At 36.3% G+C, this 14,316-nt stretch overlaps 2 protein-coding genes across 3 annotated transcripts in view; one reads left to right on the top strand and one right to left on the bottom strand.

The window, feature by feature from the left end:
• The window catches only part of LOC126775516 (nardilysin-like), a 22,378-nt gene extending 18,280 nt beyond the window's left edge, over positions 1 to 4,098 (top strand). For both annotated transcript variants that reach the window (XM_050497511.1, XM_050497512.1), the window contains 10 exons: positions 268 to 369; positions 602 to 732; positions 1,210 to 1,339; positions 1,416 to 1,522; positions 1,594 to 1,735; positions 1,848 to 1,984; positions 2,181 to 2,325; positions 2,576 to 2,638; positions 2,731 to 2,832; positions 3,086 to 4,098. In XM_050497511.1, the coding sequence (XP_050353468.1) occupies positions 268 to 369; positions 602 to 732; positions 1,210 to 1,339; positions 1,416 to 1,522; positions 1,594 to 1,735; positions 1,848 to 1,984; positions 2,181 to 2,325; positions 2,576 to 2,638; positions 2,731 to 2,832; positions 3,086 to 3,289 (1,263 nt within the window). In that variant the 3' untranslated portion in view covers positions 3,290 to 4,098. The remainder of the gene's footprint in view (positions 1 to 267; positions 370 to 601; positions 733 to 1,209; positions 1,340 to 1,415; positions 1,523 to 1,593; positions 1,736 to 1,847; positions 1,985 to 2,180; positions 2,326 to 2,575; positions 2,639 to 2,730; positions 2,833 to 3,085) is intronic.
• LOC126775537 (apyrase-like) lies at positions 3,628 to 14,316 on the bottom strand. Its single transcript, XM_050497552.1, has 11 exons — positions 14,181 to 14,316; positions 10,913 to 11,135; positions 9,906 to 10,097; positions 8,037 to 8,167; positions 7,470 to 7,614; positions 7,248 to 7,374; positions 6,550 to 6,704; positions 6,134 to 6,224; positions 5,256 to 5,417; positions 4,671 to 4,837; positions 3,628 to 3,795 (listed from the first exon to the last, which is right to left on the bottom strand). The coding sequence occupies exons 1-11, from the start codon at positions 14,285 to 14,287 to the stop codon at positions 3,670 to 3,672; spliced, it is 1,626 nt and encodes a 541-aa protein (XP_050353509.1). The 5' UTR covers positions 14,288 to 14,316; the 3' UTR covers positions 3,628 to 3,669.

Raw genomic sequence — 14,316 nt, 5'->3', positions numbered from 1 at the left:
CATAGACATTAGTAGTGTAAGAAATGTTAACCATCGCTTACATAACCAATGCGCCACCAATCTCGGGAACTAAGATGTTATGTCCCTTGTGCCTGTAATTTATATTGGCTCTCACCCTTCAAACCGGAACACAACAATACCAAGTACTGCTGTTTTGCGGTAGAATATCTGATGAGTGGGTGGTACCTACCCAGACGAGCTTGCACAAAGCTCTCCCACCAGTGGAGTAAGTTTTCGCTAGGGGATTATAAAATATATTTTCCACAGGAACAAGTATACCCGGCGAACATGGCGGATCTGGCGCATTCACTATACGTTTCCGATAAAGGGTTCACGTTGAAAGTCAGCGGCTACAATCAAAATTTACACGTAAGTAACTTTTTTTATATTTAATACGTTCTAGACAAAGCCAGCAATGTATGGATTGGGGGATAAATTTTAGAGCAGCAAAAGTCAAAATATGGAATAATTTAAATTGCATATAATTTAAGTAGTTCCGAGTGTACACAAATAATTCTGATAGTTCGCCCCTCAATAATGGAAATAAAGATCACGAGTAAGATAATTAGGTCCCCCCCCCATGTTACCCCGCTGCCCGCAGCTGCTGGTGTCGCTGGTGGGCCGCTCGCTGCGCGCGGGCGCCACTCTGCCGCCCGCGCTGTTCGCCGCCGTGCGCGACGTGCGCGCGCGCCTGTACCACAACGTGCTCATCAAGCCGCACAAGCTCGCCAAGTACGCGCACTCACCTGCCCCATGAGTCTGAGTCCCATTCAAACGTAGCCCGGAGCTTTGAGCATCTTAAAATAGTCGTAGTTGGTGAATTAAATTCTCCCCCCCCCCCCCCGTTGCCACATAGAATATATTTTAGTTAAATGAATTACGAACTAGTTGTATTCTCTTTAACCAAACGAGTGTCATTAATAAAGTGAGTGGCGCCATCTATTGATAACATTAATTTAATATTATTTTGAACGAACTTGTATTTATTTATTTTATTGATTGTTTATGATAGGTACATCCTATTTTCATATCATTTGTTATTTCTTCTATATCAAATTTTCAAAATTCTGAGGGAAATAGGTAACTTCTAAGATGTGTACATCTTGCTTGTTTGTATTCTATTTTTTTTAGCTTCATTCGTGTATAATTAACAGTATTTGTTATTCTATTCGTACAGGCATTAAAAATATTTATTTAATTCTATTGTAGGGATATTCGGATGAATGTTTTACTAGAGCCGTATATTTCGCCGCGCGATAAAGTTGCCGTCATACACAACATTACGTTGGCGGATCTTCAAGATTTCAGCGAAAGATTACTGGATAAGTTATACTTACAGGTGAGAGTTTGTAACTCGTTTGATATTATCAGCGATTTTAAATTCTAAATAACTAACAACTGTATTTTTTTCCTAGGTGCTGGTACAGGGAAATATACCTTGGCACGAGGCTATCAGAATATCAGAAAACTTACTCGATACAATTAAATGGGAACCGTTGGAAGAACATGAATTCCCCGAAGTAAGACTATTTACAATTGATTTTTATTGATGGACTAAATGTTCCATTCGTACTAACCCCCCCCCCCCCCGGTGCGCGTGCACCGCCTGCCGCGCGGCGAGCGGCGCGTGCGCGTGCGCAGCCTGAACGGCGCGTCCACCAACAGCATCGTCACCAACTACTACCAGGGGGACGCCTCCTCGCCCGAGCACACCGCGGCGCTGGAGGTGCTGATGGTCGGTAGCCGTCATGTCAGCCGCATCGTGGCTTTTATATATTGCTGTTTTTAAATAATTTTTTTATACGGCTCAATTCTTAGAGTAAAATAGTCAATTTTTGCTAGAATAGATGCTGATGGAGGAGCCGGTGTTCGACGTTTTAAGGACCAAGGAGCAACTCGGGTACAGCGTCTTCAGCATGATGAGATACACCTTCGGCGTACTCGGATTTTCCGTGACGGTTAACACTCAAGTTGATAAATTCAGGTAATATACCATCGAATTAGTAAGAAAACGATAATAGGAGAAATCTTAATTGCAAACAGATCGAAAACAAAAAAAAAACTTCAATATATATATATAAAGTTACTATATAGCGAGAGAAATTATACAAAATATTACAATTGTTACAATTTATAAGGTTAAATATCACAAAAAATAACTTGTTTATTTTCATTCGTAGCGTGTCGCACGTGGACCAGCGCATCGAGGCGTTCCTGAAGAAGTTCGCGCGCGACACGAGGCGAGGCGGAGAGCGAGCCCTGGCGGCGGCCAGACATGCGCTAACGCAGCTCAAGCACACCACAGACTACGAGCTCAAGGAGGAGGTATGTGAACCATAGAGCGCGACACGAGGCGAGGTGGAGAGTGAGCCCCGGTGGCGGCCAGACATGCGCTCACGCAACTCTAACATATAATGTACCTGTAGTAACTTGAAATAAAGTGAAAACATAAATTACCGTCGAGTTATTCATTTCCAAAATATGATTACATATATTTATTTAAAATTACTTACTTTACTTATTTCTTTTAAAGATAACAAGAAAGTACTTAATAAAATATTTTTAATTTTTAAAGGTCGAGAGAAATTGGCGCGAGATAATTAGTCGGGAATATCAATTCCAAAGACTATTTCTAGAGGTATGTTGTTAATAATTTCCTAATTAATAAGTCTTTAATAATATTCGTTTAATAATATTCTGCAAATAAAAATATTGTTGACATAATTTCAGGCAGAGGCGATTGAACAAATTAGACTTGCAGATGTAAAAAGTTGGATCGACGACCACTTCGGTAGTGGGAATAAATCTCAATTTAGAAAATTATCTATACAGGTGAACATTTACTTAAATCTATCTGACGATTGTATTGTTAAAAATGGAGCAACTTTTATGTGTCCTTTTCTAATCGAAGGAGTTTCGATAATATTTGCTTTACAACACTATTTATATACATTTTAATTTTATTTTAACACTCACGATAGCAACTTTATCGACATTTAAAACGTAATTCAAAAAAGATTCAACTGCGTGTTTCGGTTCAGCAAGTATTAAATTTTGTTTTAATTTTACGTGTTTTGATTTCCAGATAGTGGGAAATAAGCCTAAAGATGACAATGAAATAAATGACGAACAACCGCTGAATTTAACCCTACATTATTTGAAAGGAAACGAAGGTGCTATGGAGAACTCCGCCGATGGGAGCGATGTAGATTTTATCGTAGATATTGATCAGTTCAAAAAAGATTTACCAATAATAGATGTTCCTAAAGTCGAACTAGCTCAATGTTAATATAATAAGGCCTAAAAGTGACTCACGGTGTTGCTACTTACATTACAAATATATATAAATATTTATATATTTAACAAATGACGAAACTTATTTATTATACTGTATACATAGTAGTATGAAATCCTATCATATATATTGTTATGTACTGTAATAAAATATAACTATAAAAAGATGGACTGTTTTAAAGAAATATAAATAATTTCTCGAAAATTTATAATAAATTCCTTTGATAATTGTCAATTTTTATTTTCACGTATCAATTTCAGATCGGTTTGGATTGTTTTATTTTTACAAAATTCGTTAAAATTCCCGCCAACTTAGTATTAGTTTAGTCTAATTTAGATTGAAACTAAATTAATTCGTTTCATAATTAATAATAATTAATGCACAATTTGAATTCGTCCGTCCAAATCTTGCAAGACTGTGCCTTGTCGACGTAGGTATCGCTGCAGCATTACATAGTCCAAATCCAAGTTGACTAGGTTCTCTCTATTCTGTGACAACATCTGAAATAAACAAACATGTTTGTTTATATTAAAGTTTATAATAGAATTAACATCTTATTACTACTGCGATAGGGTCGAAACACAAAACTGCTAATTTGCAACAGCTGTGACGCGAATTACTGCGATGCGGTTTCGTGCGGCACTTACGAATCAACGCGCAAGTTCTTACGATACGTGCGAGCCCGCACATTTCTGCGTTGCGACGTCGCATCGCATTTTTGTGTTTCGGCCCTTAGAACGTAGCTGTTCCATGTAACGTGAAACTTTAAAATGCGCAATAAAAGAAATATGTAAACTGCCTAATCCTTATTTTTATAACCTTACTGAGACTTACCTACATTTTGACAGTAAATGTATTAGTAATAAATATAGTTGCAGTCTATGGCACCTCGTGCCGGGATCGACATACTGGAGGTAAATCAATAAAGAAAAGCCCAGTCAAATATCAATAAAATATATAAATTAAACAATACTAAATACCTATGTACATATCTTGAAAAGAACCTATTGTCTAATTTGTGGGATTTGTATATTGAGAACTAAGATAACCAAGTAAATATTTACAAGTTTTATATATGTGTAAGATTTAACAAAACTATCTAAATAGAAAGCTATGAAATTAGGCCATATTTTTTTTATTTTTTTTTTAGAAAGGGACGGGAGCAAATCATCTACTCGATGGTGAACTTCCTTCATAAAAAAATTGCACCGCAAGAAATACGTATATGCAACTATTTTCTTCGTTAATATGCTGCCACGGCATGTATGATGTTATATCCTTTGTGCATATATGCACAGGCGCTTACTTTAAGCTAGAACACATAGAACAGATTATACAAATATCCCACCGGGTAGTGTCGCTATATAAGTCATACCGTGTACCCGCCGCCGCCGTCGCCGATGTAGCTCTGCGAGACGACGCGGTAGAGCTTGTCGCGCCGCAGCGGCTCGTAGCGCGGCACGGCGCAGCGCACGCAGCGCGCGGCCGCCCGCAGCACGCGCGCGCCCGCCGGCTGCGACGCGTTGTACACGACGCGCAGGCCTACCAACACAACGCCGCTTAATTGCTGATGCCAATTTCACTTTTTAATATGTTTATCAGTAAAGCACAGATTCGCGAGTGTTTAAAAACACTGCAAGTAGTAGAATTTGGGTTTATTTTTACAGCCGGTCGTTTGGTCGATTGTCGATCTTCCTTGGGAATGCCGTCATTCTTGGGCGGGTTTCCCTCCTGGTCTTAGTGGCGCTAGGACTTAATGGTATTAGTGTTAACAAAAAAACCTTTAGTAGTCTCATACGACACTCGAGCGTTGAAATGAGATACATTTATTCTACTTTTCCAAACACCGCAACAAATCAAATTAGTGTTTCCGCTATTTGTGAATGATAGCTATTTCTGTGAATAGAATTGCTATAAATGGTTACATCAAATTTAGTTAAATACAGTAAAACTATCTTACCGCCTATTTGCAACATCCGACTGCTGGAGAAGTTAGTAGGGTCGCTTATTGAAACACCCACTGAGAATTCTAGCGCTTCCAGAAGATACTCTCCTTTCAAATCGTATAGCTGGACGTAATTCTCGAAAGGAAACGCCATCAGCAGTGCTTCAGTCGTTATTTCTGTTTAAAAATTATCAACAATATAGTCCGAGTAATACCTACTCACCGACATTTCTATTGTATTATATACTTGCTTTAAATATCTAAATAGCAATTTAAAATCTTTAATTATATCTGTGCTAAGTTTTACAAATGTATGCAGGCCGAAGCTTCGCTGACAATTGGCTTTAAATAAATGCATAAAGAGGTAATTCACCATTTATGGCTTTGTTGATACCTTGCTGTAATCATAACATTGATAATTGAAATAATTCGGTAAGGCAATTGATTATATTCACAAATGTGTTAACAATGTTTTCCCATTTCTACTTAAAAATGGCTCACAAACAAAAATATATGAAAATTGTGGTAGAAACTTTCAGTGCTTTTTTTATTCCTTCGGGAAGGGCTAATGGGCCAGTGTTACTACGAGCACAAGAGAAATAACGTCTTAGTTCCGAAGTATGGTTGTAAGTGATGGTGATTTTTTTACAGTGCCAATTTCTATGGCCGGTAGCCTATTCACCAGTTTGCCAACCTATTTTACTTTATAAGATTTTTTTTGATACTTATAAAATTATTTTATAAATTTAATTTTTAAAGGATTTCACTATTTACATTTAAATAAAGGCTTCTCTGATGCTCCTGAAATGTGTCAAGCAATCCTCGTTCATAAAGTAAATGAAACTGAATACAATAATAATAATAAAAATTAAGACAAAGTAAACAAAGTTTACCTCCCACATCGATGTGCGCGCGCACGCCGCCCGCGTTCATAAGGCACACGTGCGCCGCGCCCCACGCGTCTGCCTGCGCCAGCCCTACCACCTACCACATGGGGAATATATTATATGTAAAACGCTAACTTACAGTAGTGTCACTCCCGTTCAGTTGAAAATTCGACGTGGCTCAATTTTTTTGAACTTTATGCAATACCTAAATGAAATGATATTATCGTATCTAAGATATTAAAATGAGATCATAGACAATTTAGTACTTTTTAATGATTTGACATTAACACTACGAACGTCGTGCGGGGTTATGTGAAATTGATCCTACGTCATCGCCGATCTGAGTTAAGGACAGCATTTGCATGGTTTTAAGTGGTTTTAAGAATTATAGTTATTAATCCTTCTGTAAAGAGGTAGTTCACCTCATCGACGAGACCATCGCAAGCCCAGTTGGCAATGTTGCACTCTCCGCGGTAACAGCCGCGTTGTAGCGCCGTTAGGGAGCGGCCCAACACCTCTTTGCCGATTGCGTCCACTTCCTGTCTCCAAGGCTCCAGCAGGCTCTCTATGTGGGGATCTGGAAAAAATAACGTTTTATCCCTGATTAAGTAATTACCATAATTGGCTTACTCAATTCTTTTAATGTATTATACATTTTTAAGAAATTAGAAGAACTATTTCTTCGATTTGGCGGATTATTAGATTTGTCCTGATACCCTCTACTTGGAAATGCTTTTGCTAATGCGCTAGTTTCCCGCCTTCATTAGGAGTGATTGAGGTGTTGTTTATTGATTTAAAATAGGTAGGCAGACAAATGAGTATACGAGCACTGGAAAATTTTCCACCAATCCTTACATCGCCAATATGCAATGGAAGTAATAAGTCCCTCGTGTCTATGATTATACTGGCTTATTCACCCTTTGATCAGGAAAGCGGCAACACTGAGTATGGCTGAAGTATTGTTGATTGGTGATAGAATAATGGTATTGAAGGATGCGCTAAAGACAAACTAAACCTTAGTTGACTCTTACTACACCTACTAATTATGATACACTCTTTCTAATCAGACAGAAACCTGAACACTGATTCATTATAATCAATTTATAACAATATGGCATACCTCGAACAATAGATGTGCCAAGGTAAATAGGTTGTCCTTTCCAAGATACAATTTTTCCAGCTTTATCTATATATAGCTTTATATCACCAAGGTATCTCGTGTAACATGACGCCTGCACGACTAGTATCTAGAAAAAAAAGGGTTAAAGAAAAGTAGAGATTGGCGATAACGAAGTGCAAAAACATGAACTAAATACTATATAAAAATACATGAAAATATTACCCTGTGACCATTATCTTGTGTTACAATAGTGGGGTATTCCCCGACTGGCCTCGAGCCGTCTGGGGCGTCACCGTTGTAGAGCAATGAGTGCGAGTGAGCACCCACTATGATGTCTACGTCCGAAGACATACGTGCTGCTAATGATCTGTAAAATCGAAATATGGATGTCCTCCTGACCGATTTCAACCGCGAACGAACTGGACATATTATAGCTGAATGGCCCAAAGGGTAGAAGACAACTTGTTCACAAGTCAGTGTTAATAGCGCGTAAGCACTCCTTTCGTTAAATTTAATTAATTTGTGTTTACACATAATCTAATCTTCAGTGGTAAAGAAAACTTCCTGAGAAAAACTTCATGTGTCGGATGAAATTTATACACCAAGCTGCACTGAAGTTTGGTGGAATGAGCACCAACCAAAAGCCGAGAAACCATAATCAATCAGTGGGTCATTTTTCGAATGATAGTATTTATATATTTACAAAAAAAAAATTTACGATGTATAATATGACCAAAATTAGGCACTTTAAGCGAATCGTTTTTTACATAAGAGGTGTTTAATACCCACACATCACTGGTATATCCGACGTGTGACAACACAATAATAATGTCGACGCCCTGCTTAGTGAGTAAGGCAGCTTCTCGATTAACTGCTTCTAATTCGTCTTCCATTATAACTCGTCCGACTGGTGCGGAAAACTGAAATGAAATTTGATTAAGTTTTTTAGAACAAATCATTTGAAGATTCGATTTGACACCCATATTAACCCGTAATTGTTTTATGTAATTATTAGATTTCACTGGTGGTAGAGCTTTGTGCAAGCTCGTTTGGGTAGGTACCACCCACTCATCAGATTTTCTACCGCAAAACAGCAGTACTTGGTATTGTTGTGTTCCGGTTTGAAGGGTGAGTGAGCCAGTGTAATTACAGGCACAAGGGACGGGACATAACATCTTAGTTTCCAAGGTTGGTGGCGCATTGGTGATGTAAGCGATGGTTAACATTTGCTCGTCCGCCTACCTATTATAGAAAAAAAAAATTGCCTATGGGTGGTGTTATGTACCACGTTTTTTTTCTTTACCACTGACAACGTGTTTGCAAAGCTTAATGAATCGATCGTTCAATCAAGTGTTCTAAACACTGGACTATCTCGGCTCTTGCTTTAGATATAACATGAAAAGTGTTAACAATTATAAAATTGGACAAAAAATACCTACTCATTTTCTTTCATCTTCTTTTTCGAACCTGGTTTTACATTAACTGTCAATAAGTAAATGCTTCTACATTTAATAAATGAATTTTAATATGTTCCTTGTATTTAATGTGGGTAACGGACGGGACCGCTGAGTGCGACAGCACTGTGTTACGTCTTTCATATTAACAAGTACCTACTGATCACGCCCCGTTCCGTATTTGCTGATGCGAATAATATAAGAAGTGTAACATGATTATCTTAACAAAGCTTAGAGTACTGTTTATATCTCAAAAGATTACAACTATCAGATAGGGAATTACAATTTTACGCGCATTTTGATGATTAATTTATTTTTAAAGTAATGATTGATGCCATAATTATCTTGCGATAATCGCATATTTTTCATTTTATAAGAATATCGTTTTTTTTAACTATGTAAATACTTATTCTCTTAGTAAATTATTTGTAAGCTTTGAAATAACCCACGTATTTTATAATTTTAATTTTATTCGTTATTGTTGAAAATAACTAATTTAAAACGTTATTATGTGATGAACCGATCCAAATAAAAAGGGGAACGTCAACTTGTCCGGTCAAATGGCATTTGTTAAGTACAGCTTGAAAAATATTTTTTAAATTCTATTTTGTGTTATTTAATTTTTTGCCACATTCATAAAGACTAATTTTACAGTAGTTGATACTGTAGGTTTTTCTAACTACAAATAAATGATCTGACTAATTTGTGTTACAGAATAGTGGAAAGTTTTAAAAATAATTTCAATTCGATAGCACATTCATTACATTACTTTACCTTCCAACGCTCTAAGGCGCGCCATCATTGCATCCATTTCGCGTCTCAGCCTACCTTATGGAGTACGCGAATGGTACCTGCTATGTCTTCGCTCTCAGCTCGACTCAAAAATTTTCTTTCACAATTTGATGGTAGACAAATAAACAAAAATACATAGTGGATACACAGTGGAATCACAAGGATCCTATCACTTCTGATCTTGGATATTCGCTGCTCACTAAAGTTATAAAATCAAAATAACAGTACAATTTGTACAGCAATAATCGGGGCGCGAGCGTTTGTGCTCGCTGCTTATAAAGACAATGTTGACACCTATACACTATTAACGTATTAATTGTTACTGAAAGAAGTTAAGATGATCATAGAAAATTTTAGTACTTTTTATAGTTTTCACATATATGTATATTACAAAAAAAAAAATTATACCAACCGTACGCAGTAGTATGCCAATGATTCCAATCTTCCGTTTATTCCGTGTAACGATGATATGATTTTTTATATATGGCGTCATCTCTGGTTCGAAGGTCGTGTTAACATTAGCACCTAACATTGGAGATTGCAGCTTTCGCAAATACGGCAGGAGACCTTCCACGCCGTGATCGAACTCATGATTTCCAAGTACCTATTTATATGTACACACACACTAGATTATTATATAATACGGTTGAAAGATATTAGTTTGTAATAAGAGTAACTATTGTATTCACTTCGATAATATTGTCAACATGAGGACGCTCAAGGCAGATAGCACAAAAGTTATCAATTATCATCTATATATCAAATTAGTGTTTTAAACTTAAAAGTTTATTATAATAATAATAAATAATCTTCATTCACATACAAAGTTACAAAGTATAATGAAGACCCTGATTTCTGAGCTAGGCTCAAAGACCTGTATTACAGAAATCAGTGTCCTCTCTCATATTTTTTAGTGTCATATCGTTCTATGTAAATAAAAATAAGTGATTAACAATTGTTTCATACTGTATATTAGAGTGGAGTGTGTAGGTATGTGTGTGTTTTTATGTGTGTTTGTGTGTGTGTGTGTGTGTGTATATGTGTAATTTGTTTCACAAAATATTATAGCAACAACAGTTCAAAATTATTAATAATTACTTTGTAGTATAGCCAATTTTTAATAATTACTTTAGCTTCACAATTAAATAAGGGATGTATATTTTTTATTTTATTTATTTTGTTATACAAATAAACTGCTTTAAAATCATGTTGTCGTTTGGCTGAAACTGTTCGACATATAACAGGTGGACATACGTTTTTAATGACCCGTTGCTTACTGTATTCGTCGGCGTGATAGGGGTGATTCTATGTTGTTGGATAACTAATTGATAGACGTATAGTTTCCTAACCGTTAGGAGTTGACATTTTGACATTTTATTTCAGATTAAGTGTATTTTATTCATAAATGTAAAAACTTACATGTGCATCGTGCGGTAACATGTTCATAAAATGCTGGCTGACATTCCATCGCAGAAAGTTATACCAGATGGTGCCTTGAAAAGTATCCCCGCCATTGAGGAGCAAAGAGTCGGGTTCAGCTTCCAGCACCTGCATGATAGCGGTGTAGAGGCGAGAGAAGCCACCGATGCAGTCTCCTTCCGTAGGATTGCATGGTCCACCATTTAGTGATATTTGGTCAAAACTAAAAATATACATTAAGACGTAATTCAGTTGTAATTTATTCGTATTTCACTAATTGCTCATTTATTGATTATCGTACTCTGATATACATAATATACCTAGTAAATCGTAATATGCAGTTGTACTTCTGACAGTAAAATAATCATGCTACCTGTGAGTTAAGTTTTAAATGTTAATTAAGGGATTTTTGTGAAGGACGACACAACCTTTGTTAAAGCGGGGAATTCCTGGAGGTCCTCCAACCTAACCAAATAAACGTAATACGTATAAAACCTAATTAGTCTAAGTCGAGATCTACGATGGTTATGTTTCATGGGTTCCAACAACAGGACCATCTCGGCTCTCAAATTTTATAACTTGTCATTCCACTGATATGCATTCGAGCAGCGTAATGATTACAATTACACAATTACATAGACAATTACAATTTTTATTATAATTAATAAAATTAATAAAAATTGTAATTGTCTATGGGTACATCTTAATCTTTGATTCTGAACGTCTATTTAATTTGGCAGATCGTGTGTAAGTTAGTTCTATTCTATTACAGTAAATAAAACCTGAAAATGACATTATTTACCGGAAGAGCTTTGTGAAGGCCTGAGTAGCCATTTATTTACCTTTTTTTTATGTAGTTCACAAAACTGACTACAATTATACAATCAACAATGACATACAATAATACATTTAACTGAAAATATTTACAATTGAGTCTTCTCGATGTGGACATTACATGCTTATATGAGGGCTTAAAAGCAAAAAAATAATTACATTAGCACACACACACATTACAGTAATTACAGCGTAACATTAGAACAAACATAAGAAAACTTATAAAAACTATCACCTATAAAATAAAAATAAATAACTAAAAAGCAAAACACAATTAAATTAAACTAAAAAGTAACTAAATAATATAAAAATAGAACTAAAAATTAACCCATTTGTGTAGACATTTTCTTTTTAATGGCCCTGATATTATCGTTAAAGATATCTATAGTATCTCTAAAACAGTTAGCAAAAGATAGCATTCTATACAGCGGACCATGCTGACCAAGATTGCTTCTTGTATGAGGCAAACAAAACGTCTTGCGATTCTGTAAGCGGCTGCCGTCACGTGGCACTGCGAAACTTAAACGCTCGAGCAGTTCAGGTGCATCAATTAGGCCATTTATTAATTTAGACAAAAAAATTACATCTGCAACCCTTCGACGCTCCTTGAGTGACCTCATATTATAATGAGTAAGACGAGATTCGTATGAGAACAGTTGACTACATCTAAAGTCCGTGTAAGATAGGTGGTACAGAAATCGTTTCTGGATTTGCTCTATTTTGTCGGAGTGAACTTGGTATCCTGGACTCCAAACAGTGCTACAATACTCAAGGATACTACGTACAATACTATTAAACACAAGAATTGACAATTTATGGTCCTTAAATATTTTCATTTGCCTAAAAACTAGACCGGATATCTTAGTTGCCTTAGATGTAATATGCTCAATATGTCGTCGAAAGCTTAAAGCAGAATCTATGATAACACCCAGATCTCTAATACTAGAAACTTCTTTTAAGGTCATATCATTAGTTTTATAGCTACAGTAAATCGGCGACTTCTTTCTAGTAAATTTTATGTAAAAACATTTTTCAATGTTCAAAGACATAGCATTTTTTGTGCACCACGAATAAGCAGTATCAATGTCATGTTGTAAAGCTTCGACATCGGCTTGGCTTTCAATGGTTCTGTAAATTTTCAAGTCATCTGCAAACATCTTGAATTTAGATTTTATATCAAATGCCAAATCATTTATAAAAATTAAGAAGAATGTTGGACCTAGGTGTGATCCTTGAGGTACTCCTGAGTTGTCGTTGCTCTCGAAGGATTTAAAACCATTAAAAGCGAACGGTTTTCCGAATATAATTCACACCCACGTAACAGTGAACCGTGAGTATGCATTCAATTTTATTTAATAAAATTTTATGGTTAACCAGATCGAAAGCTTTAAGAAAGACAGTGTAAATTGCATGTACTTCACCAGTAGCATCGACTGACTCAGTGATATCCGAAACGTAGCAAACTAAATTAGAAGCTGTGGATTTATGAGGGTGAAATCCATGCTGATTTGAAACTAGGGATGGTGCTATATGATAGTAGATTTTTTTTGTACAAGGCTTTCCAAAATCTTTCCACATACGGATAAAATAGATATAGGCCTATAGTTTGTAATATCTTTTGAATTTCCGGACTTATGTATCGGAGTTACATGAGCAATTTTCCATTTAGCTGGAAATATACCTGTTTGCAAAGAACAATTATAAATAAGTGTTAGTGGTGCAACCATTTGTTTAGCGCATTTTTTCAGGAATATCGGAGCTAGATAATCTGGGCCGGGTCCCTTAAGTGGATCTAAGGTAGAAAGTTGTTTAAAAACTTCATCTTCAGTAAGCTTACAATTAAATGGTGCATAAGAATTCCGAAATTGAGTTCGATTGTTCAAAATTAATGTCGAAGAACTATTTACTACCTCATAATTTGTACTTTCTATGTATACCGATGCGAAATATTTAGCAAAATTATGCTACCAATAAAGAGCAATCCTTTATATTGTTGTGCCCGGTTTTATATATATCTGGACAGTGTGTGTGTTTTCCATTTTTTTTTTATAGAATAGGAAGGCGGACGAGCATATGGTACCATATGGTACCTGATGGTAGGTGGTCACTAACGCCCGTAGACAATGGCGTTGTAAGAAATGTTAACCATCGCTTACATCACCAATGCGCCACCAACCTTGGGAACTATGATGTTATGTCCCTTGTGCCTGTAATTATACTGGCTCACTCACCCTTCAAACCGGAACATAACAATACCAAGTACTGCTGTTTTGTGATAGAACATCTGATGAGTGGGTGGTACCTACTCAGACGAGCTTACACAAAGCCCTACCTCCAGTTTCTTCTACTTCTTACATTGTCAGTATCTATGGCGAATGGTGACCCTTTAAGATGACATGGCGCGATAAATTAGAGTAAAATAAAAATTACTTACTGTGCGTGAAAATCGTTGTAATGTATAATATTCAATTCAAATAAATCATTATCATTTTGAGCAGACACTGCGCTTATAACTAAAATAAACAGCAGACGAATAGACATATCGCCGTGTTTTGAGAATGATCACTGCG

The sequence above is a fragment of the Nymphalis io genome, chromosome 18 (assembly GCF_905147045.1).
Source record: "Nymphalis io chromosome 18, ilAglIoxx1.1, whole genome shotgun sequence".
In the NCBI taxonomy this organism is placed as follows: Eukaryota; Metazoa; Arthropoda; class Insecta; order Lepidoptera; family Nymphalidae; genus Nymphalis; species Nymphalis io.
Note: the sequence above shows the minus strand (reverse complement) of the source record. Positions and strands in the feature narration are given on the sequence as shown.